General features: G+C 34.8%; 1 protein-coding gene across 5 annotated transcripts in view; it reads right to left on the reverse strand.

Annotated features, from left to right (window-relative positions):
- Positions 1 to 295: 295 nt before the first annotated feature.
- The window catches only part of Gphn (gephyrin), a 623,546-nt gene continuing 599,444 nt past the window's right edge, over positions 296 to 24,397 (reverse strand). For all 5 annotated transcript variants that reach the window (XM_027929749.3, XM_071607954.1, XM_071607955.1 and 2 more), the window contains 5 exons: positions 21,373 to 21,446; positions 16,992 to 17,056; positions 14,109 to 14,212; positions 2,551 to 2,647; positions 296 to 1,303 (listed from right to left, as the gene is read on the reverse strand). In XM_027929749.3, coding sequence (XP_027785550.1) covers positions 1,170 to 1,303; positions 2,551 to 2,647; positions 14,109 to 14,212; positions 16,992 to 17,056; positions 21,373 to 21,446 — 474 coding nt within the window. In that variant the 3' untranslated portion in view covers positions 296 to 1,169. The remainder of the gene's footprint in view (positions 1,304 to 2,550; positions 2,648 to 14,108; positions 14,213 to 16,991; positions 17,057 to 21,372; positions 21,447 to 24,397) is intronic.

Raw genomic sequence — 24,397 nt, forward strand, 5'->3', positions numbered from 1 at the left:
ATCTTTCCTCTATAGTACTTAGATACTATTCTCCAACTATAACCAGCAAGGCCACACTAATGGGAGGTTCCTTTATTTTCTAATCTATATTTTCACAATTCTATAGATCATGATGGTATTTTTTTTTCCAAAAACTGTAGTAAGATACAGAGTTTTATTATCCACATTCTAAATTTCCCTCATGCCATTGAACCTTGGTAGGCCATCTTAACTGTTCCTTTTATACAGGCAGAACCCCAACAGAATGGCATGTCAATCAATCTTCTTTTTTTAATAAAAAGGCCAACACAATAAATTTTTAAATAATGATCAAGGATTTTTTTTATTCATTAAGTTTTAGTATCATTACAGAAAATGTTATGGTACAGAGTTGTTTAACATTATTTTGTCTTTGCTCTTGATTTCCACGTGAATGCTGGTAACACTAATATCTGTACAAGATCAGTCTTTGATTTTTTTTTTGTTGTTGTTCTGTACAATTTTAAATGTATTGGTTAAAAAGGCTGTCAGCACTTAAGGAAGCATTTTCTCCCTCAGTTTGTTTGTTCAAATAAAAGGTATCCAGTTACTGCCCAAGAGTACTGTGCCACGAGGCTACTAGGGTAAGAATCTTCCCCGATGCTCTGCAGAGGATGGTTCTTGAGGCAGGGCAGGGCCTCCACCCAGTTACTCTTCTTTTGGCACAGTGCACATAAACACGAGATACATGATAAAGAACAAGCAAAAGCTCTCTGTAAAGCAGTTATGAAGCATACTAAGAAGGGAAATCCAAGTGTTGTCTAAGCTAGTATAAATAAGCAGACAGCCTTGATTTAAGAGCATAAGTAGTTGTATTTTAAAGATGAGAAAAAACACAAGTTCTGCAGGCACCTACCGCTGTCTATTAAAAGCTATCGCTATCAGACCTAGCATTGAACACACAAAGCAATTTGCAAGAAAGGAAAAAATTTGCTTTGATATAATCAGAATAGAGTTGTCTGTTAAGATTTATTCTTAGGTGTTTTTTTTTCTTTTAAAAGGTATTTAAATTCATTTGAAATATAGTTCAAGATGTTGACTATACAGATCAACTTTTATCCAAATCAGAAAACTAGCTGTGCCGATGCATATTACAGGATACAGTCAATGATATGTGGACATGCATCAAAGCTTTCTCCTGCTGGTGATCATCATAGCCGTCCAATGACCATGACATCCACCACCTCGCCCTTGTGGAGCTCCACATACTGCTCTGTCTTTGGAGGTAGCATCAACAATCCATTGGCACTGCGCATGCTCATCAGACGGCTGCTCATCTGATTACCTGGAATGAAATACTCTCATTACAGCAACATAGGCATCACAGTGTATATACTTGAAGCCCTTGCAGACATTTTTTTTTCTTTAAAACTGGCAAACTAAAATGCAGGGCCACAAGAGGGAAAGAGATGATTAATCTTCCTAGTACTTTTTCAGTTGGCCTATAACCTATACCTTATCTCTAGAACTTCAAAATTAGACATTAGAAGTTTCTATTTAAAAGAATAAAAATGAGGATTTTTATAGCATTATGCAAAATGCCACAGATTTTTCCCAATTCAGATCAAAATGTTATATTTAAAATAAAGGCATATATATACATATATATACACACACATATATATGTATATATATTTACTTATATTTTGCAGATGGACACAATACCTTTATTTTATTTTATTTATTTTTATGTGATGCTGAGGATCGAACCCAGTGCCTCATGCATGCTAGGCAGGCGCTCTATCACTGAGCCACAACCCCAGCCCAAATACAGGCTTTTAAAACCTACCAAAACAATAAGGATAATAACAGTAGCAGCTACCATTTCTTTACTAAAGGTCAGACTAGGAACTAGGCATTTTACTTAACTATCTTATTTGACTTTCACAAGATTTAAGAGCCTTAGGTAACCAGTTTAGGTCATGCTAACTGACCAATTAGAAAGCAACTTTCTCTGACAGCAAAGCCCATGTGTTTTGCTGATGTTGGCACTTCATAGATCCTTTGTTTAAAGGGTAATACAATTTTTGTGGAGTTGCATCAAATTTAGGCAAAGTATGCCTAGAGAAGCTGGGGACAAATGTTGAAAGCCTAGGGCAGGTAACTATAAAACTCTGAATTATCAGCATTGATCTCTCTACCTTAAAATTTACCAATAATATTTAGAAAATAGTATAGTCTACAAAGATCATATTATAACTTAGGTTTTCATCTCACACTTCAGGGTGCCCTCCTTTTCCTACAACCAAAATTATGCTTAGAATATTGCTTGAACAAACAGAACAAAATCTTCTGTAATTCTAGATTTATATTTCAAGTATTCAGAAAATATGGCTCAGTGAAATAACTACATTTTTATTAATTCTTCTTGTCCTGTTATTCTGTTTAGGAATGATTTAGCTCATCTAACCTTTCAAAAAGAAAAAAGTGCATAATAATTTTAAAATTAGGTATAACCAATGAAGATTTTATATAAATTTGTGTTTTAACAGAATGAGTATACAAGGGTACCTGCAGATCTGAATGACTAACCTGTACTCTGTGCCCAAGGCAGTGGTTCTTGGTGATGCCAAGTCAATATACAACGATGATATTCTGGGCGAGGATCTAGTTTTACATCACATGATAACTATAGAATAAAGAGAAAAAGAAAGCAAACTTGGTTACCTCATAATTTCTCAAAACTACAGGGTAATGGAGGTCATACTGAAAATACAATTGACATGGAAGATATCCTTGGTATTCTGCTATTTTTATCACTTCCACTTCATGTTTTCAGTATGGGCAGTCAGTCTAGGGGTTTAGTTGCTCTGATGGAAAGAAAACACTAAGAAACTAGTTTTATAGTATGGAGAAGGAGAGATGAAAAAGATAAAGTCTAATTCTTCAGTCTGTTTTTATGGGTTGTGAGGACAGAAACTCCTTCCTATGAATTGGTAAACAGAAGTAGTTATAGTGACAATAAAGGAGTTAGACCTAAATAAACAAATTCAGTATCCATTCATCCATCCATCCATCCATCCTTCCATCTATCCAACTATCCAGTAAATATTTACTGAGGACCTAATATGCACTAGGTACTCTTTAGCTACCCCAATCCCAAAGTTGAAATATATAACTATTTTCAACATAAAAGGGATAGGTGTTTTCCCTTTTCTCACTCTTTGACTTGATTATTTGCATTTATATTTACTGATAGGGTAAACTGTCATTATTCCTAAGTCATTTTATGCTTCTCTCAATCTGTGTGTTCCCTAGTACTAAACTACAAGAGCTACTCATGTGGATCTTTTTTTTTTTTTTGGTAGTGGTGGTTATCAAACTCTAGGCCTCATTGATACTAGGCAAGTACTCTACCAGTGCACTACATCTCTGGCCTTCACATAGCTATTTTATTTGCTAGTGTTTCAGAAAGGTTTTTGTTCCCCCAAACTAGTAATAGCATTATTTGGTTCATGGTGATACTGTGGATGGACACTGGACTAGGATGATAACAGACATCTAGGTTCTTTGAGCTCTACTGCTAACCAGTCTTTTGCGTTAGCAGGCTATTTTGCTTTTCTATACCTGTTTATTTAACTTCAAAATGCAATTGCATTACAAATGGCTAAACTGTCTTCAAGCATTATGATCCTATTTTTTAAATAACTGAATTGGGAAACAGTTATATTATTTTTCAGTAATATATTTGATGACTGAATCTTGAGAGTAAGGAATTCACCAAGCTAGGAATTCACCAAGAAAGGAATTATGGTAGTCAGAGAGAACTTACTAGGAAGGAGAAGAATCACAGTATATATATTATTTTTCAGTCTTAATCTAACTCTTAAAATTTATGTTTAGAGGAAGATATTTATGTAAATTTAAGAAACAAAAGTCAAATATATCAAATTGAAGTGAATGAAAAAATTATTTTTTCATAGACTCTTTACAAACAGCTGTTTCTAGCTGGGCATGATGGCATGTGTCTATAAACTCAGCTGCTCAGGAGGCTGAAACTGGAGGATTATAAGTTTGAGGCCATCTTGGTCAACTTTGGGGGACCCTGTCTCAAAATAAAAACAAAAAAGGGCTGGGGATGTAGTTCAGTACTAGAATGTCCCTGAGTTCAATCCCCAGTACTGAAAACATACAAAAACAAAAGCACACAAACAGTTATTCCTTTTGTAGTCAGAAATGACACTGATTGGGTTTTTTTTTTGCGGGGGTACTTTATTGAAATGCAGAAGTTTATTAACCATTTTTTTCCTTTTTTTTTTTTGTATTAACACTGTTCTGGTCTATTACACTGCTTAATTTAAGAAAGCACTTTTTACTGAGTTTCAATGCTTTAAAGAATGATGAACATTTTGTAAACACAGACACATTCTTTGGTGCTCATTCCCACAATATCACTATGAACCATATAGTGCTATTATTGGGGGAAGAAATGAAAGCCTTGCTGAAACACTAGTGAATAAAATAGGCCTTTGAAGGCTGGGGTGTATAGCACTGGTAGAACACTTGCCTAATACCCATGAGGATTGGTGAAAATGGTTGATATTCATTTTCCAATGACTTCCTTTATTCATTAAAAAGTGGGCAAAAGGCTGGATGTAATAGTGCATGCCTGTAATTCCAGAGGCTCAGGAAGGTAGGAGGACTGAAAGTTTGAGGCCAGTCTCAGTAACTTAATGAGGCCCTAAGGAACTTGGTGAGCCCCTGTCTTTAAAAAAAAAAAAGCCTGGGGATGTAGTTTAGTGGTAAAGTGCCTCTGGGTTCAGTACCCTTCACCTCCACAATGCCCCCAATAAGTGGGCAGAAGGATGTGGACCAAGAGTGTTTTTGGTTTTTTTAAAAATATGTGCCTGGTACACAATAATTATTTAAAAGAAAAAATAATATTATTTGCTATAAGTAGTATTATATGGTATGGCCTACATGTAAATGTCTAAGGGAAAGAATTAGTTTAAAAAAAAAGTCTAGGAAATGAGAAGACTAGCCATAGACTGAGAGAAAAATTTTAACATAAGCTAACATCTGATAAAAGATAATTATTCAAAATATACAAAGAACAATTGAAACACAATTATAAGAAAATGAATAATACAATTTCAAAAATGGACAAAAGACATGAGTAGACACCTCACCAAAGAAGATCTATAGATGGGAAGTAAGGATATGAAAAGATGTTCAACTTAATGTCATTATGAAATGACACATTAAAAACAACAACAATGCATGAACTATATGAACATACACCTATCATAATGGCCAAAATCTAAAACACTTATCAAATCCTCACAAGGATGTGAAGCAACAGGGACTCTCATTCACTGCTCATGGAAATGTAAAATGGTATAGCCACTTTGGAAGACTGGTAGTTTTTTATAAAATAAATATACTTTTGCATAAATCCAATAACCATATTCATTGGTATCTACCCAAATGATGTGAAAAACTTACTTCTACACAAAAGTCTGCACATGGAGGCTTCATTCAAAATTGCCAAAGCTTGGAAGTAACCAAGGTGTCCTTCAGTAGGTTAATGGATAAACTGTGTACATCCAAATTATGATATTGTTCAGTAGTAAGAAGAAATAAGCTACTACTCCATGAAAAGACATGGAGGAAACTTAAATGCACATTACTAAGTCAAGTTAATCCTAAAAGGTGACATATTGCATGATTCCAGCTATATGTTATTCTGGAAAAGGCAAAGTTATTGAAAAAAACAGATCAATGATTGACAGGGATTGAGAAAAGGAAGGACAAGTAGGCAGAGCACATAGGACCTTTAGGATAGAGAAACTATTCTGTATGATATCATGATAGATTACATGTCATTATACATTTATCAAAACCTATAGAATATACAACACCAAGAATAAACATGAATGTAAAGTATGGACTCTGGATGATCACAATATGTCAATGCAGATTTGTCAATTCTAACAAAAATGAACCACTCTTGTGCCAGATGTTGTTAGTGGGAAAACCTTTTTATTTTTTTTTCACTCAATTCTGCTATGAACCTAAAGTGCTCTAAAAATAAAATTTCTTAATTAACAAAAGGGAGAATATTCTGTTTTTCCTCTTTGTCCTGCTCATCTTATAGAAAAGTGACCTCAAAGTGACTTTAAGAAAAGCTTTACAGGGGATGTGATGACTGAGTCTTGAGAGTTAGGAATTCACCAAGCTAAGAAAGGAATGATGGTGGTCAAGAGAGAACTTACTGGGAAAGAGAAGAATCACACATACAGGCAGGGAACCTAATGTTCTTTCTAGAAGCTGCAAATACCTTGTTATGGTCAGAGTGAGGACGGGAAGAAGATGAAACTTGAGAAGAAAACTGGGGCCTTCAGATGAAGGTCCTATGCCCTTTTGAGGAGTACGGATTTAACCCTGGTATCATGGCAAGCACTGATAGATTTTAATTGGAGATAGATTTTAATTTGAATTAGACATAAAAAGGATTTAAGAGCAGTTAAGATTAGAAATCATTAAATATGTCCAAAGTTATAATATTAGTTAATGCTAGGCTATCATTCAAACCCAGGATTATTTGGCTATGAAATTCAGGGGGTGTGTGGATGGGAGAGAGGCTTGAGGAGAATGGTGAAGATTTCAAAGACTGCAGTAGGGAATGAAAGAAGTTGATCCATATGTATAAAAGAACAGGTAAGGTCAATTTTACTTCTGCTGCTAAACTATAAGTTGGAAGTGGTAATTCAAAGAGCTGTATACTCTTTTTAGTGTTTAGTGCCCTGGAAATAAAAATGAAGAGCAAAGAAGAGACAATTGCCAGTCAGAATGTCAGTTATCAAGAATACAAACAATAATATCTGTTGGTGAGGATGTAGGGGAAAAGGCACACTCATACACTACTGCTGGGACTGCAAACTGGTGTAGCCAATCTGGAAAGCAGTATGGAGATTCCTTAGAAAACTTGGAAACCACCATTTTACCCAGTTATCACACTCCTCCGTATATACCCAAAGGACTTAAAATCAGCATACTACAGGATGCAGCCACATTAATCTTTTTTAAAATTATTTTTTATTTATATATGACAGTGGAATGCATTACAATTCTTACTACACATATAGAGCACAATTTTACATATCTCTGGTTGTATACAAAGCATATTCACACCAATTCGTGTCTTCATACATGTACTTTGGATAATAATGTCCATCACATTCCGCCATCATTTCTAACCCCATGCCCCATCTCTTCCCCTCACACCCCTCTGCCCTATCTAGAGGTCCTCTATTCCTCCCATGCTCTACCTCCCTATCCCACTATGAATCAGCCTCCTTATATTAGAGAAAAGATTTGGCATTGGGTTTTTGGGATTGGCTAACTTCACTTAACATTAGCTTCTCTAACTCCATTTATTTACCTGCAAATGCATGATTTTATTCTCTTTTATTGCTGAGTAATATTCCATTGTTTATATAGGCCACAATTTTTTTATTCATTCATCCATTGAAGGGCATCTAGGTTGGTTCCACAGTTTAGCTATTGTGAATTGTGCTACTATAAACATTGATGTGGCTGTGTCCCTGTAGTATGTGGTTTTTAAGTCTTTTAGGTATAGACCGAGGAGAAGGATAGCTGGGTCAAATAGTGGTTCCCTTCCCAATTTTCCAAGAAATCTCCATACTGCTTTCCAGATTGGCTGCACCAATTTGCAGTCCCACCAGCAGCATGTGAATGTACCTTTTCCCCCACATCCTCGACAACACTTATTGTTCTTTGTATTCATAATAGCTGCCATTCTGATTGTAGTGAGATGGTATCTTAGAGTAGTTTTGATTTGCATTTCTCTAATTGCTAGTGATGATGAACATTTTTTCATATATTTGTTGATTGATTGTATCCTCTTCTTAGAAGTGTCTGTTAAGTTGCTTGGCCCATTTATTGATTGGGTTATTTGTCTTTTTGGTGCTTAGCTTTTTAATTCTTTATATACCATAGAGAATAGTGCTCTATCTGATGTGTGAGGGGTAAAGATTTGCTCCCGGGCTGGGAATGTGGCTCAAGAGGTAGCGCGCTCGCCTGGCATGCGTGCGGCCCAGGTTCGATCCTCAACACCACATACAAACAAAGATGTTGTGTCTGCCGAAAACTAAAAAATAAATATTAAAATTTCTCTCTCTCTCTCTTAAAAAAAAAAAAGATTTGCTCCCAAGATGTAGGCTCTCTGTTAACCTCACAGATTATTTCTTTTGCTGAGAAGAAACTTTTTAGTTTGAGTCCATCCCATTTATTGATTCTTGATTGTAATTCTTGTGCCAAAGGAGTCTTATTAAGTAAGTTGGGACCTAATCCCACATGAAGGAGATTAGGGCCTACTGGGATAGGTAAAATTAATATTCCCAAAATGATCACACTACCAAAAGCACTATATGGATTTGATGCAATTCTGATCAGAATCTCAATGACATTCCTCATAGAAATAGAAAAAACAATCATGAAATTAATTCCTGCTAAGGATAGCTTTAGTTATTCTGGAAAAATAAGAGACCCAGAATAGCTAAAGCAATCCTTAGCAGGAAGAGTGAAGCAGGTGGCATCACTATACCAGACCTTAAACTATACTGCAGAGCAATAGTAACAAAAACTGCATGGTACTGGCACCAAAACAGACTGGTAGACCAATGGTACAGAACAGAGGACACAGAGACTAACCCACAAAACTGCAATTATCTTATATTAGACCAAGGTGCTAAGAACATGCATTGGAGAAAAGATAGCCTCTTCCACAAATGGTGCTGGGAAAACTGGAAATCCATATGTAACAAAATGAAATTAAAACCCTATCTCTCACCATGCACAAAACTCAACTCAAAATGGATCAAGGACCTAGGAATAAAACCAGAGACCCTGAGTCTAATAGAAGAAAAAGTAGGTCTTAATCTCCATCTTGTGTGATTAGGCCCCAACTTCCTTAATAAGAGTCCTTTGGCTGAAGAATTAAAATCAAGAATCAATAAATGAGATGGACTCAAACTAAGAAGTTTCTTCTCAGCAAAAGAAATAGTCAGTGAGGTAAATGGAGAGCCTACATAATGAGAGCAAATCTTTACCCCACATTAATCTTTATAGCAGCTCAATTATTAATAGCCAAGCTATGGAACCAACCTAGCTGTTTGTCAACAGATGAATGGATAAATAAAATGTGGTATATATACACAATGGAATATTACTCAGCCTTAAAGAAGAATGAAATTATGGCACTTGCAGGTAAATGGATGGAGTTAGAGAATATCATGCTAAGCCAAGTAAGCCAATCCCCAAAATCCAAAGGCTGAATGTTTTCTCTGATAAGTGGATGCTAATCCATAATGTGGGGAGGGTATGGGACGAATGGAGGAACTCTGGATTGGCCAAAGGTGGGGAGTGCAGGGGAGGGGACATGGGGATAGGAAAGATGGTGGAATGAGATGGACATCATTACCCTAGGTACATGTATGATTGCACAAATCATGTGACCCTACTTTGTATACAATCAGAGAAGTGAAAAACTGTGCTCCATTTGTGTACAATGAATTGAAGAGCATTCTGCTGTCATGTGTAACTGATTAGAATAAATAAATAAATAAAAGAGGGGAGAATTGAACCAAGTTTGTGAATTCTTAGAGTTATAGAAAGAAGAAGAGGCAAAAAAAAAAAAAAAGGTTGAGTGTTTTAGAAAATGTTGTGTGGGGTGTTGTATCACACATCCCAGGATTTGGGCTGGATAAAGAAACCTGTGAGCCAAAGGGGTTTACAGACTGAGGGAAAAGGGGAAGAGTTATAGGAGTGAATATTTATGCTAGATTTTCCATCTACCTGTTAAGTAATTTGCTATTATTCCTAAATGGTCTACCAAAACTGTCAATTTTTGAGATGGAGCCATTCAGAATATGAAAAGGGTGAGTTGCTGAAGCAGAAATAAAGGTATAATGGAGGTAAAACATCTAATGGTCGGAGACAAGGTAGAGAGGAAGATGTAAGCAATTTCCAAATCTGAAAGTCTATGGAGAATGGTGTCTGGAAGGTTTGATGGTAACAATGGGGAACTGAATGTACCAGGGGATTCAGGGGAACAGTTGGCACTAAGAGCTGCACAGTGTGGAAGAGACAGTTTGTGAGAAAATAGGTGTCTAAAGTGGATTCTATTTGAGATAGAGGCCCAGGATGACAAACAGTGACACTGGGTATTGCCGGAGTCCTCACCTTAGCTGGGGTTTGGTTGAAGCTTCCAAAGAATGGTTAAATGAGCTTTATCACACTAACTTTTTGAGGAGCGCTATATAAGTTATTATGAGGTACTATTTCCATTATTCTACCAGAGAGGGCTTTGAGCATATTTTCTTTGTAAATCATGTATCTAAAACTTGTCAAGAAGCTTCAAAATCCTTGCATTTGCTGGTACGGATCAGTTTCATGTTCCTGTTTCCAAAGTTTCCGTAGCCTAGTTATAGTTCTCATTTCCTAATAAGTTAAAGTCAAAGTACTTTGCTTCTAAGTAATGTGCAGTTCTGTTGTTTTAAATATTTATTTTTTTAAATCTACAGGCCATAATATTCTCATGTAACAGGCATTTCATAATATCTTTTAATGATCAATCATTGATCTTACCACAATAAACAACCATATTTCCCTCTACAAATGCAAATACCTCAGCAGTTTTCAAAAAATAGGAACATTTGTTGAAATGCTCTGTATTTCACTGCTTTTAACACCACTCAGGAGCAACCATCAAGTTCTTATAGTGTGCAGTTCAGCAACGCTCAATGAAATGAAAAGGTGGACACATCAGAAGTCTGGTGGATATCCAACATACTCATACTCTCCCCGGACTGACCAGCCCCGTGGGAGATGAAGGTATTTTCCCCTTTTTTATTTCTCAATCACTGCCTGAGATGAGTTGTTAATACTAATGGGAGCTACCTCAGGTACATTTTTAGTGGGGAAAAAGTTGAGAACAAGGGCAGTATAGGGTACTTTGATGGGATATTAAGGAAACACATGATAGGATATCCTTGTGTGGAAGGATTGGGTCAATAATTCTATTTGATAAATTTCTAGGATTCTGTTTCTTACAATGGGGTGAAAATCAGAAGTATTTCAATTCCCAACCATAGGGGGGGAATATTTATTTTAAACTGTTGCTCTTCTTAATGCTTTGATATAAAAGGATGACTTTTTCTGTGCTGACATTTTGAAAATAATGCAGTGAGTCAGTCAGCTTTTTGTTGCTGTGACTATGGCCAGCAGGCTCCATTGCTCTGGGCATGAGGTGAAGCAAGACACCATCATAAAAGGCCTGGCAGAGAAAAGCAGAGACCAAGCAAGGCCCAAGAGACAAAATATAAACCTCAAAGGCATGCCCCCAGTGACCTGCTTCCTTTAGCCATATTCACCTGCCTACAGTTACTACCCAATTAGTTAATTCAAAATATTAATCCATTAAATGGAAAAATTCACTGATTAGGTTACAGCTCTTGTAATCTAATCATTTACATCTGAACATTCCCTCATTAACACAGGAGCTTTGGGGGGATACCTCAAATCTGAACTATAACTTGCAACATTGCCCTACTCATAGGATGGTGACAACAGAGTCTAGCAGAGTATGAGCAAAACCAGCATTAACATCTATCCCACTTCCCCAAGGCAGCAAGACAAAGCAATAAATGACTGTGGCATCTATTTTGGACAGCAATATTTATGTAGTGTCTGTAAACTGTATCTTTTTTTTTTTTTTTTGTACCAGGGATTGAACCCAGAGGTGCTTAACCATTGAGCAATATCCCCAGCCCCTTTTTATACTTTATTTATAGAGACAGAGTCTTGCTCAGTTTCTAAGGGCCTCCCTAAGTTGCTGAGGCTGGCTTTGAATTTATGATCCTCCTGCCTCAGCCTCTTGTGCCACTGGGATTATAGGTGTTTCACCACAGAGCCTGACTCTAAGTTGTATCTTGCATTGGAAAAGAGACATAGTGATTTATTATGCTTCAAGGAAGTGAATAGAATTTTGCACTAAAGTGGCAGTCATGTCAGTGAAGATGTGGGGGGTTATTTTTTGTTACAAACAAAAAGGACAAATAGCCAAGTGTACTGATGACGATGCTGGCAGTTCCATGGAAAAAAGGCATCTAATTCTTGGACCAGTTCTCAGTTCCCTGAATTGACAGGAAATGTGCAGCATGTGAACAATATATCAAGCATCAGTTTGATTATAGAACACAAACTCATCATTGCTGTCAGAATGAATGGCTGCCATATGTAGGCTTTAAGGAGGAGATGGTGGAGGTTAAAATGAGAAATAAATAAAAGGATTCAAAAGAGTTTTGCAGAGTCAAAGAGAAGCCATCTTAAGCTGCTTTACTCTCTTTCTTATATCAATATAGATTTTTCTTATTTTCTTAGTGTTGTAAATATGAAAATAGTGAATTCATTATTACCAGTTTGGATGTCTAAATCGAAGCTTTAAGACTCTGACTTTTTGACTTGATTGGAATACTTTTTGTTCAATGATGGCTTTTTTTTCTTCTGCTGTTTAATGTCAAATAAGACCAATACTTCACATGATTATAAAAAAATCCAGCTGATTCTTTAATGAAATTTTAAGGAAAAGAGATTTTTCTATCTGTCCATCCACAAAATCTCAGTATTTAGAAAGTCAATTATAAGAATATCTAAAGCCTAAATTTTCTTAGTGTTTTGTCCTATGTATTATTAGAGTAATATTTTATTTCCTCTTCCTCTTATATGCTTTATGTTCTTTCAGCTAATCATAACACTCGGTCATACCTGAAGTTCTTTCAACTTTTTTTTGGGGGGGGGGGGGTACTGGACATTTAACCCAGGGGCAATTTACCACTGAGTCACATCCCTAAACCTTTTTTAATCAAGTGTTAATTTTGAAACAGGGTCTTGCTGAGTTGCTTTAGGGTCTCTTAAATTGCTGAGGCTGGCCTTGAACTTGCAATCCTCCTAGCTCAGCCTCCCAAGTTTCTGGGATTACAGCACCTTGGTGTGCACCACCATACCCAGTTATTTCAGAACTCTTGAAAAGTAATGTTTTGGAACTATAGTTTAAATTACCAAGAAAGTTGTTCATCAGTAATATAGAAAGTGTACAATTAGTTGAGTAGTAAGTTAAATTGAGTGGTGTTGCTGGAGAAAGACTCTAATTTCCAAGTAACTTTTACTATACTTCCTCAGTCTTAATAGTCCTTTTCTAAACAATATCATCACCTTTTCCTCTTGAAGCACTAGGATCGCTTTTTAGTTTTATGATTGTTTTTTATTTTTTTTTTAAATTTAAAGACATTTTTAGGTTTTGCTGGACAAAATACCTATTTATTTATTTATTTATGGATCACCAGGTATTGAACTCAGGGGCACTCGACCACTGAGCCACATCACCAACCCTATTTCATATTTTATTTAGAGACAGGGTCTCACTGAGTTGCTTAGTGCTTCGCTTTTGCTGAGGCTGGTTCTGAACTCACAATCCTTCTGCCTCAGCCTCCCAAATTGCTGGGATCACAAGAGTGCACCACTGTGCCTGGCCTATTTATTTATTTTTATGTGGTGCTGAGGATTGAACCCAGTGCCTCACATATGCTAGGCAAGTGCTCTACCACTGAGCTACAACCCCAGCCCCTCTTTGATTGTTTTTTTTTTCCTGAACTGTTTGAAATTTATCAATGACATCACTGAAAAAGTAGATTAACTGCCATTCTCTGTGGTTTATATTAGAAAAAGAATTCTTATCTCTCATTCCATATAGGTCTAGTGTTAGGGCTATGTTAGCTGCATTGTATTGCTTGTCTTGTTCTTAAGTATCCACTCAAAAGTTTTAAGTCTTTCTCTCTGGACTCCTTTATGGATGTCTAGCTGAAGAAAATAATTCACTTCAGAAGCCATGTAGGAGGGTAATAAATGCAACCCTTTCTTCTCCATTTTCTAACTTGAAGGGGTGAATATTACATTTGCCTACAAGATTACTATAAAATCCTAGATGCTTATTCTGAGCAGTTAGAAAACCCTATTCTTAACTGGTCATCAGACTTCCATGTTGGTTTCTGATCATTAGAAGACATTACCCTGGCTTTGATGATGGTTGGCCGAGGATCCAAGATGCCTTGCATCTTTCTCAGTGCAGGCACAACAAAGAGATTACAGGTGACCACGGCTGATACAGGATTCCCTGAAAGTCAACCAAACAGTTATTTATAGCACCTACCATAAAATTTTGCCAAATAATGACATGTGACTAACCACTAGTCTTCCTCTTCTGAAACACTTGGAACCCAACAGGATGACCAAATAAAGGTATAGTCAACCAAATATCATGGAAGGTATAAACATTTGGGTCTTCCAGTAAAATGAATTCTGATACCCAGAAGCTCTTTGACACTACTTATTTCTACTTTCCTGAAAGCCATGAATTGAAAGCCATTACTACTTACTAATCTTGATAATTCTTTTTTTTTTTTGTGCTGGGGATTGAACCCAACCAAGACTTTGTGTATGTGAAGCACATGCTCTACTATTGAGCGGCAGCCCCTTATCTTGGTAAGTTTTAAAGCAGTTAAAATAAACCTTTAAGATTTTAAAATTACTATAGTAACAGTGTTTTGTAAATATGACTTAAATATGAAAAATTACTGTAGTAACATAAGCCTGGTACCAAAAAATTAAAAAATATAGATAAGCATAAGGAAATTTACCTGTAATCATCTCTACCTAGAAATGTCTTTAAATTTAAAAAATGACATCAATTTAGCCTATTATTATATAAAATCGTAATTTCAATTATCTTTTACTTACAAAAATTGGTTAAGAAAGGACTTATTTTTAAGTAGCAGAAAGTGATGAGGGATACTAATATCAAATAAAAAATGAGTTGCCCAACAGAACAGAACCTGGGAAGAGGATGGTGAACCCAGTGTTTCATACACGCTACGTAAGCACTCCACCACTGAGCTACATCTCCAACCCCTTTTAAAATTTGAAACAGGATCTTGCTAACTTGCCCAAATTGTCCTCAAACTACAATCCTTCCCCTCAGTCTCAGCAGTAGCTAAGACTATAGGTATGCATCACCACACATGGCTAGAAAAGCAGATTTTTAAGGAGAATACATTACTTTACCAATTGCCTCAAAAATACATCACCAATGATTATAAAATTCCCACAATACTACTTTATATACAATTACTGTTAAGAAAGTAATTGCTCTTTACAAGAAAAAGAACTAGAAGGAAAAAGAATAAAAAGTTATAAATAATGGTTATTTCTGGGTGGATGAGGATTATGAATAACATTTCTTTGCTTATCTGTATTTTCTATTTTTTTGGTAGGAAATATGTGTTACTATATAATTTTAAGAAGTTAAAAAATAGGGAGCTAGAGTTGTGGCTCAGGAGTAGAGCGTGAGCCTTGCACATGTGAGGCACCGGGTTTGACCCTCAGCAACACATAAAATAAAGGTATTGTGTCCAACAACTAAAAAAAATATTTTTAAAAAAAGTAAGTAAATATGCAAAACTTTTAGGGCTGGGATTATGGCTCAGTGGTAGAGTGCATACCTAGTTCGTGTGAAGCACTGTGTTCGATCTCAGGACCACATAAAAATAAATAAATAAAATAAAGTCATTGTGTCCATCTACAACTAAAGAAAAATATTTAAAAATATGCAAAACTTTTAAATTGTTTAAAATGTGTTAAGATTAGTGATCTTTAAATATATGTCCTCAAGGAAAGTAGAAGTATACTTTAGAAATTGAAAATCCTCAGGGGGGCTATATGTATAGCTTAGTGTTAGAGTGCTTGCCTAGCATGCATGAGGCCCAGAGTTCTATCTCCAGCCCTGTAAAAAAAATTTTTTTTTGGAAAGTCTTGTTTGTAAACTGAACAACTTTGCTGTTTCTGGAATCCAAACATTTGAGTTGCTGCTGCCCTCTTTTGGTTCATTCTGGTTAGGCAGAGAAAATTTAAGTAGCAATTTGAAGATAGGGTTTATTTATTTATTTGGCAGATCATCAACACTTTTATTAGTAATGCTAAAAAAAGTTTCCCAAAATAACATTATTATACTATCACTGATGCTCTGTAGGTTAAGTCAAGACTTCTGTAGACAAAGCAAATATTCTCTTCAAGGCAAAATGTAACTTGGAAGAGGAATCCATTTCTTTTATCTAGTGGTTTTTCAGAGAAGTCAAGGGAACATTAAAGGTCCTATGGAGTTTCTTGCCATAGATATATGGTGAAAAAATACTTAAAAAATTGATTTTGAAAGTGCATGTAAGCTGAATCACTTTTCTTTTTCTACAATCTGAACTTGTGAGGTTCTACTCACATGGGAGTAAGAGTGGTGATGGTAATGTTGTCAGACTGAAAATGTGAGGGATCTGGCTGAGATGTCACAGTATCAGTAGTCCCTCCTCTCTTTCCCATTCCTCCTCTTTCCAAACCACCCCAAGTCTGGCAAGGGCCAGAGGCTGTTTTATTTTTATTTGTTTATTTTTCTCCTGCATGCTAGGCAAGTGCTCTATGACATAACCCCAGCCCTGGCTTTGTATTTCTTAATTTAGTATTTGCACAAGTGAATTAAGCAAAATGCTTATAGTTGTGAGAGGTGATTCAACTGTTAATTTTGACAAATGTTCTGTAAAAGGCAGGTGCCTTGAAAAGATTTAGTGATAGCTAATACTTGATTATCATCTTAGGGTCTGGAATGTGCTTTGGAAGATACTCTCTAGTTAGACTTTCATACCATCCTGTGATGTGGACATTAGTTTCATTTTATACATGAACAGCCTCAGAGAAGGTAAGCAATTTTTAGTTAGTAAAGCTGAGACTTGAATCTAGGACTTTTAGATTCCACTTTGAGTGATCTGATTGGGGACTCGTCAAATGAGAAGTCCAAAAACATTTTGGTTATTTTTTCAGAAAAAACAGAGAATAATTTCAATGATTCTTACCTGGTAGTGCAAAAATAATTTTTCTTACACCATCAATATCCAAAGTTGCAAATGTTGTTGGCAGGCTAGAGTAAAAAAGAGTTATACTTGTTAGTGACTGCTAAATAACATGACAGTAAATTAAGTGCTCAGTTTTTCTGTTATGTGACTACCCATACAGATCACTTATCATGTAAAAACACTTTTCTGTTGACTTACTTGTAAATCTATATACTCTGAAGTATTTCAGTAGTATTTAAATAAAATTTTTTTAGCATCTTTTGTTTTCAAATAACCAAACTTCTTGGTTTTCTGAAATTCATATTCTTTTCTTCTTGACAGTCCATAGAAATATATTTCAAATACCAAAGCGTCTATTTCTCCACCGTTGTAGTCAACAATATCTATACCATTTTTGCTGGATATTTACAACAATCATTCTTTTTATCAGAATATAGCCTGCTATGTCTAACTGCTGATTGTTGAAAGTGAACATTTCTTATCCTTTTAAAATTATATTCACCAGTATACATAAACCTCCTTCCTATCAAAGGAGTTTTTTCTTAAAATATTTATTTTTTAGTTGTAGTTGGACATAATACATTTATTTTATTTATTTATTTTTATGTGGTGCTGAGGATTGAACCTAGGGCCTTGCATGTGCTAGGCAAGCGCTCTACCACTGAGCCACAACCCCAACCCTCAAAGGAGCTTTTGAAACATCTAAGTAAATAAAATACCATGGCTAGAACAGAATTAAAACAATAAACTAAAAATATTATCAAATTATACTTCCTCAATATTCTGACTCTAACTCTTATCATAGGGAGTTCATGAGGGGTGAGTGGCATGGAGGAAGTAGGCAGTTGATATCAGTGATTTTTTAAAAATTAATTATCCTTATGTGAAATTTTTGCTATAATCTTCTTTATATTACTGAAAACTAATCAATACAGAATCCCTAGAGAAGGCTGAAATTTCCATATGGATAAAATTTTATCCTTTTAAGCACACAAATTATTTTTATTTTTATAGGTTGATGATTCAAAACTGAATTACTCATTATTACTTCCTGCAAAAATATGGTGACACTGGTGGGGCTGGGGTTGTGGCTCAGTGGTAGAGCACTTGCCTAGCATGTGCAAGGCCCTGGGTTTGATCCTCAGCACCACATTAAAAAATAAAAAAGATATTAAAAATTTTTTTAAAAATGTGGTGATACTGGCATTTTTGATCATTTATAGCTATCATTAGTATAATCTATTTATCAGATAATATAATACAGTCATGGTAGTTCACAATGGTACTACGGGCTATTTTCATCTAGAAACCATAACTGCACAGTGTTGTTTCTATGGTTCTCATTTCTGTTTTATTACCCTCGTTTTTTTCTGTCTTCCCTTAATGCCAGACTGTTATTTCAAACATTAAAGCTGGCTTCAGGAATAAAGGTCAAAGAGAAGGAGTAATAGTTACATTGTTGGAATGATAATAGTGATAATATAAATTACTATTTTAAAATAATATCTAAGTATAACATCAACTATATAAGTCTCACAATAATCCCAAGAGGTGACAAGTATAATCCCATTTCATAGATGAGTAAAAAAGTGAGAGATTATACAATTTGGTCAAAAAATCACTGAGCTACTAAGTTGGGAAATAAAAGAGCTGAACCAAGGTTGTTTTAACATTATGGTTCATAAATCTTTGTGGGATGTTCTGTGAAGTGTTAGTACATGAACTTTGTGACCTCTATTTAGATCTTCTGAGACTTTTTTTGTTGTTGTTTACTTCTTGATTCTTTGCTGTGTTTTAGAAAAATGAGATTAGATTGTCATAATAGATTTATGGATAAGCAACTTAGCAATGATTATTACTGTGTGATGAAAATAATTTCCAAGATGTATTCTTGATAACAGCTATGCTCACTATAGATGACTATAAAATCAGTGATTGGTAGATTGGTTGATAATAATGCTTTTCTGAGTATCTTTGTCTCTAAAATGACAAAGATAATTATATTGGAAGGCACTAAAAAGAACAAAGCTAAACTGTATTTGAGCTTTTTATGTTTCCTTTTCTTCTACTAGTAATAATTACCTTTAAGTTCATCTTACCTCTAGACAAGTATAAGTATAAAATTCTGACTAATTAAAGGAAGCCCACTTAAACTTAAATCACGTTATTATAGCAAACCAGCACCCAGATAATAAGAGTAAGAAAGGAATGCAAAATACTTCTTGCTTCTAGTGTATGTAAAGTAAATTTTAATTATAAGGCCACTTAAATTTTGCATCTTGCAAATAGGTCATGATAGGTAACGTGGTTTCTCTAAAGGTACTCACTTTAAAAAGATTCTACTTACAAGGAAACATTTTGCTATCATGCATTATTAACCCAAGTGTCTTACTGCTAATCTGTGAGATTTCTGTTTAAACTCTGGAAACCTTTTTTTCTTGGAATTCAACACTTATTGTTCGTTTTGATCTCTTGAAATCAGAGTGTAACAACATTTATACAATGACCGAGGTCCCAAAGTAGTAATGAGTTTAGAGAGAATAAACATTAGCAACTGAAGAAGCAAGTGGTAAATAATAAACTGAAAAAAAGTGTGAAAATTATCACCATAGGGTGTTGTATTTTAAATAACAGATATTATGCAAATAATTCTCTAGAGGTAAGGGCAAGTTATGTCAGCTTCCTTCCTGCCACAAAAGGAAAAATTAATTCAGTTTTTGAGATTAATGGAAAGTACATTGACGTGCTTTTGGGATGTGTTCTTTCTTCTAATCAAATTAATACCATCTAAAGGAATACTATCTAAACCTAGCATAACAATATTTGCTTATGACAAAATATTATCCTTAATAAGAATGATACAAATCCCACAGTTTGAACAAAAAATGGCCCTGTCAGCAATAGCCACATTGGGGCACATTCAGTACAGAAATATACTGCTAAGATTATAAATTCCGTCAAACTGTGGAAAAAGCTTTAGTGATAATCTTAACTTTATATAAAATGACCAAATCATGGAGGTAAAGCCTAATCTCTGTCCTAGAATTGAAACCAGGTACTAATAAATCAGGCATATTAGAAGGGCTGGCTTGTCATTCAAAAGGCTTTGGGAATGTATTGATGCTTCCCATAGCTCCCTGAAAACAACTGGGAAGCCAGTACTCCATTCTCTTAGGGCATTTGACAACATATCATTCTAAACTAATGCATCATTACTGTTGCACTTTACAACACAGAGGTGTGCTGAAATGCTCACCCATATGCCAAAGTCTTTGAAGAGGGAATCAAAGGTTCATTGAGTAGCAGGGCTCTGAGCAGGCAGACTACGCTTGAAGACATGGCTATTCATGTTTCACTAATACCAATGTTTGGCATTCTTTGAAGACTTACAATTAACTACAGAACTTCCCTCCACCTGCCCTTCCTTAGAGTATTATTAGATTTTAGGAAATATGAAAATATTGGTATGTGGTTACTTTTTTTCCTCCCAAGAAACAATGTGAAATCCCACTTATGAAGTATTCTTGTGAAGAATAAAGAAATTAGATCTAAATCTAATTAAATCTTTAGATCTAACTTTCAATCTATAGAATATATGGGAAAACAGGAACATTTTAAACTCAACCCATGAATATAATTAGCCAAATCCATTCTCAGGACAAGTGATTCAGTTTCTCTAACAATTCAATGGCATAACCAAAAGGGAGAAAAATGTCAAAGAGGAGTAAATATTCTCATTTAATAGAGACTTAACTAAATACAAGGAGTGGAACTTACTTGAACCCTGATTCAAATGGAACAATTATAAAAAGGCATTCTTTTTCTTGACATCTGGGAGGAATTTGAATATGATAAGCATATTAGATGCTATTAAAATATTATGTTTATCTAAGAGAATGCTATTGTTGTTATTATTTGAGATGTATACCAAAATGACATGATGTCTACCAGCCCTCTCCCACCCTCCAAAAAAAGAGGCAGGGTAGGGGGGATTAATAAAACAATTATAGACAAACATTGATAGGTACTGAAGCTGGGTGATGGGTACACGGGAGGGGTTCATTGTACTTTCTTCTTTTATGTACATTTGAGAAGTTTCATACTAGACTGTTTAAAAAAAAGAAGATAAAGTAGTTTGGGGAGAAAGAAAAAGAGGAAGAATAAACTGGTCATGTGAATTAAAAAGGAAAACCTGCTTTGCTTTGTTTATACCAAATTCACTGATTCATAAGGAAGATGAATACTTATTTGAAATAGGAGTTACACTTATTTCTTTTATTAGCACAGTTAACTTATAACAGAAAATGTAAAAAGAAAGCAATTAAAACTTGATCAGTTAGAGTAATCCCAACCAACCCAAGAGATAAGATTATTTTCATACCCTGGTTTCATAAAAACCCTGCCAAAATGGATCTGAGCATGAAGATCAATGTCCAGCACCTGCTTGAGATAGTCCTGCAAACATCAAAAAACAATCACTTTACTTTCAAACATTTCAAACAGATTTTCAACACTTTAATGAAGATAAAATGAATTTATAAGATTGTAAAGAAACATCTTTTTATTTTAATGAAGATGATTTACTTAACAAATATGACTTTATTCCTTATTTGTTCATTTATTCATTCAATACATACTTGTTGAGTGTCTGGTAAATGCTGGTACCAATATAGGTGCATGAGGATACAGCTTTTTGAACAAAAGAGAAAATGTCTCTACTTCATAGAAAGTACATTCTAGGGGCTGGAATTATGGCTCAGCGGTAGAGCGCTTGCCTAGGATGGGCAGGACCCGGGTTCAATTCTTAGCACTACATAAAAATAAAAAGGCATTGTGTTGTGTCCATCCACACACACACACACACACACACACACACACACACACACACAAAGATTCATATTCTCTCTCTCTCTGTCTCTCTTTTTCTCTCTCAAAAAAAGTACATTCTAGTTGAGGAAGCTAGATAATAAGTAAAATAGCTAAATAGCAAAATAGTATAATATCTTTACTTGATAGATTATTGTCTCATTTCAGACAGAATTTTATGCCTGAGAGAGAATGTAACAAATATATCTTATGAAGTTATACCTAGGCAGGGAAGCCAAATCTATGTGTCCTACTCTATTCTTCCTCTTTTTTAAATATTTATTTATTTATTTATGGTGCTGGGGATTGAACCCAGGGCCTTATGCATGCAAGGCAAGCACTCTACCAACTGAGTTATATCCCCAGCCCTCTATTATTCTTTTTAAATATATATATATTTAATATATTTAAATATATATATGCATATATACATATATATTAAATATATTTAAATATATATATTTAGTTGTAGTTGGACACAATACCTTTATTTTATTTATTTTTCCTGGTGCTGAGGATTGAACGAACTCAGGGCCTTGCACGTGCCAGGCAAGCGCTCCACTGCTGAGCCACAACCCCAGCCCTCCTCTATTCTTCTTAGTGGACTTAAAACAATATACTTTCCTTGAAGAGAGACTTGGACATTTGCTCACAGATTACCAAATCTAAATAAGTCAATTAAAATGAAAAACAGAAGCAAACTGTGAAACAGATATTCTGCTAACAAAAACCTACACCACCCTGTGGTTATGACAACCTAGAGTGATCTGATAAAACCTGATCTTTGGAATGAAAGGTAACACTCATTGCCCTGCAGTTGGCTTTGTAAAGAAAAAAAATTTACAGTCCTTAAAATTTCTCTTAATTAATGCAACCTCTAGATCTATTACTGAATCTCTTCTCAGTGGATTAGAGTGTCTACCAACTTGCCGAAATTTTTAATGTTTTACAAGCTATGTATGTGTGTTTTTACATATTTGAAGTCTATATATTTTAACTCTATATAATTTCCTACACATACAGACAATATATAGTCTACGTATATATTTATAATATTTTAAATATCACAAGACATTTTGCTTCTTAATCCTTTTTGCATTTCCAAGATTCTGAATCCTTTTCCCTAAAAAATTCTAGTACAGATCTGAACAATTTTTGTTTGATTGAAAATTTTTTTATTTCATCTTCATTTTGGAAGATAATGTTTTGCTGGATATACAATTCCATATTGGCAGTTTCCTGAAATTTAGAATGCCAGTTCATTATTTTGTGGGTTCTATCATTTATGCTTAAATCATTTGTTATTTTCTTGTTCTTCTGAACACAATAGGTTTTGCTGGAACATTCTATGTTGTTGGTTTTCATTAATTTTGCCATGATTACCTAGGTGTAATTTCTTTGCATTTATCCTGTTTGAGATTAGAAGAGATCCCTGAAACTCTGGCTTACTGTCTTTTTATCATCTTTGGAAAACTACTAATATCTCTTAAATATGACTCTTTCTTTCTCCACTCCTTGAACTTCAATTATACATGTTAGACCTTTTTACCATATCCCCACATGTCTTTTATGTACTTTTCCATATTTTATATTCTTTTAATAAAAATTTCATTTGGTTCTTCTCAGTAGATTTGTTTTCTCGTGAAATCTATTTATAAGAGCCAAATGAAAAATTGTTATTTTTTGTAAATATACAACACTTATTTAAAGTCCATGTGAGACAATATAAATATTGGGATCATTTTTAGGGCTATTCTAGAAATTTTTTTCTTCCCTTAATTTCTAGATATTTTGTTCTTTCTCTGGTAATGTCTGGTAATTAAAAAAACTATAGCCCAAATATTATGTATAAAAAATCTGAAGAGGCTCTGGATCATAATACATTTCTTCAAAATTTATCCTGGCAGTTAGTTAAGGTAAACTCCAATTATACTGATCTTATTAGGTACTGAGATAATTTGATGGTAGATTTCAGTCCCTGTGAAGGCTAGTTTATTTCTGATATGTCCTTATTTCTAGAGCAAAACCCTTCAAGGGTTTAAACTGATTTAAGTCTCAAAGTTTGTGGCAGATTCTGAACTCCTAGGCTGATGAAAAAAAAATCTACTTATTTCATTAGCTTCTTAGCTACTCTTTTATGCTTGGCTTCTTGTTTCATTACCTCCCTCCCACCTCACTCTGGTTAGGAAATTAGTAAATTCTTTGAGGGAAAATATGGTGATCAGGTACAATGGCACACACCTGTAATCCCAGAGATTCAGGAAGCTAAGACAGGTGGATTCTAAGTTTGAAGCCCTAAGCAATTTAGTGAGACCCTGTCTCAAAACAAAAATTAAAAAATAAAAATAAAAAGGGCTGGTGATGTAGCTCAGTGGTAAAGCACCCCTAGGTTCAAACCCCAGTGTCAATAAATAAATAGATGAATAAACAAATAAGGTGAAAGAATTCCAGTTTGATTTCTCAGTGGTTCATTTTTCTCTGAGATCTTGGTGTCTTGAATTCTTGCTATCTTAGTTGTTCTCTTCAGACACCTGCCTTTT

This window comes from Marmota flaviventris, chromosome 2 (genome assembly GCF_047511675.1).
Source record: "Marmota flaviventris isolate mMarFla1 chromosome 2, mMarFla1.hap1, whole genome shotgun sequence".
Classification (NCBI taxonomy): domain Eukaryota; kingdom Metazoa; phylum Chordata; class Mammalia; order Rodentia; family Sciuridae; genus Marmota; species Marmota flaviventris.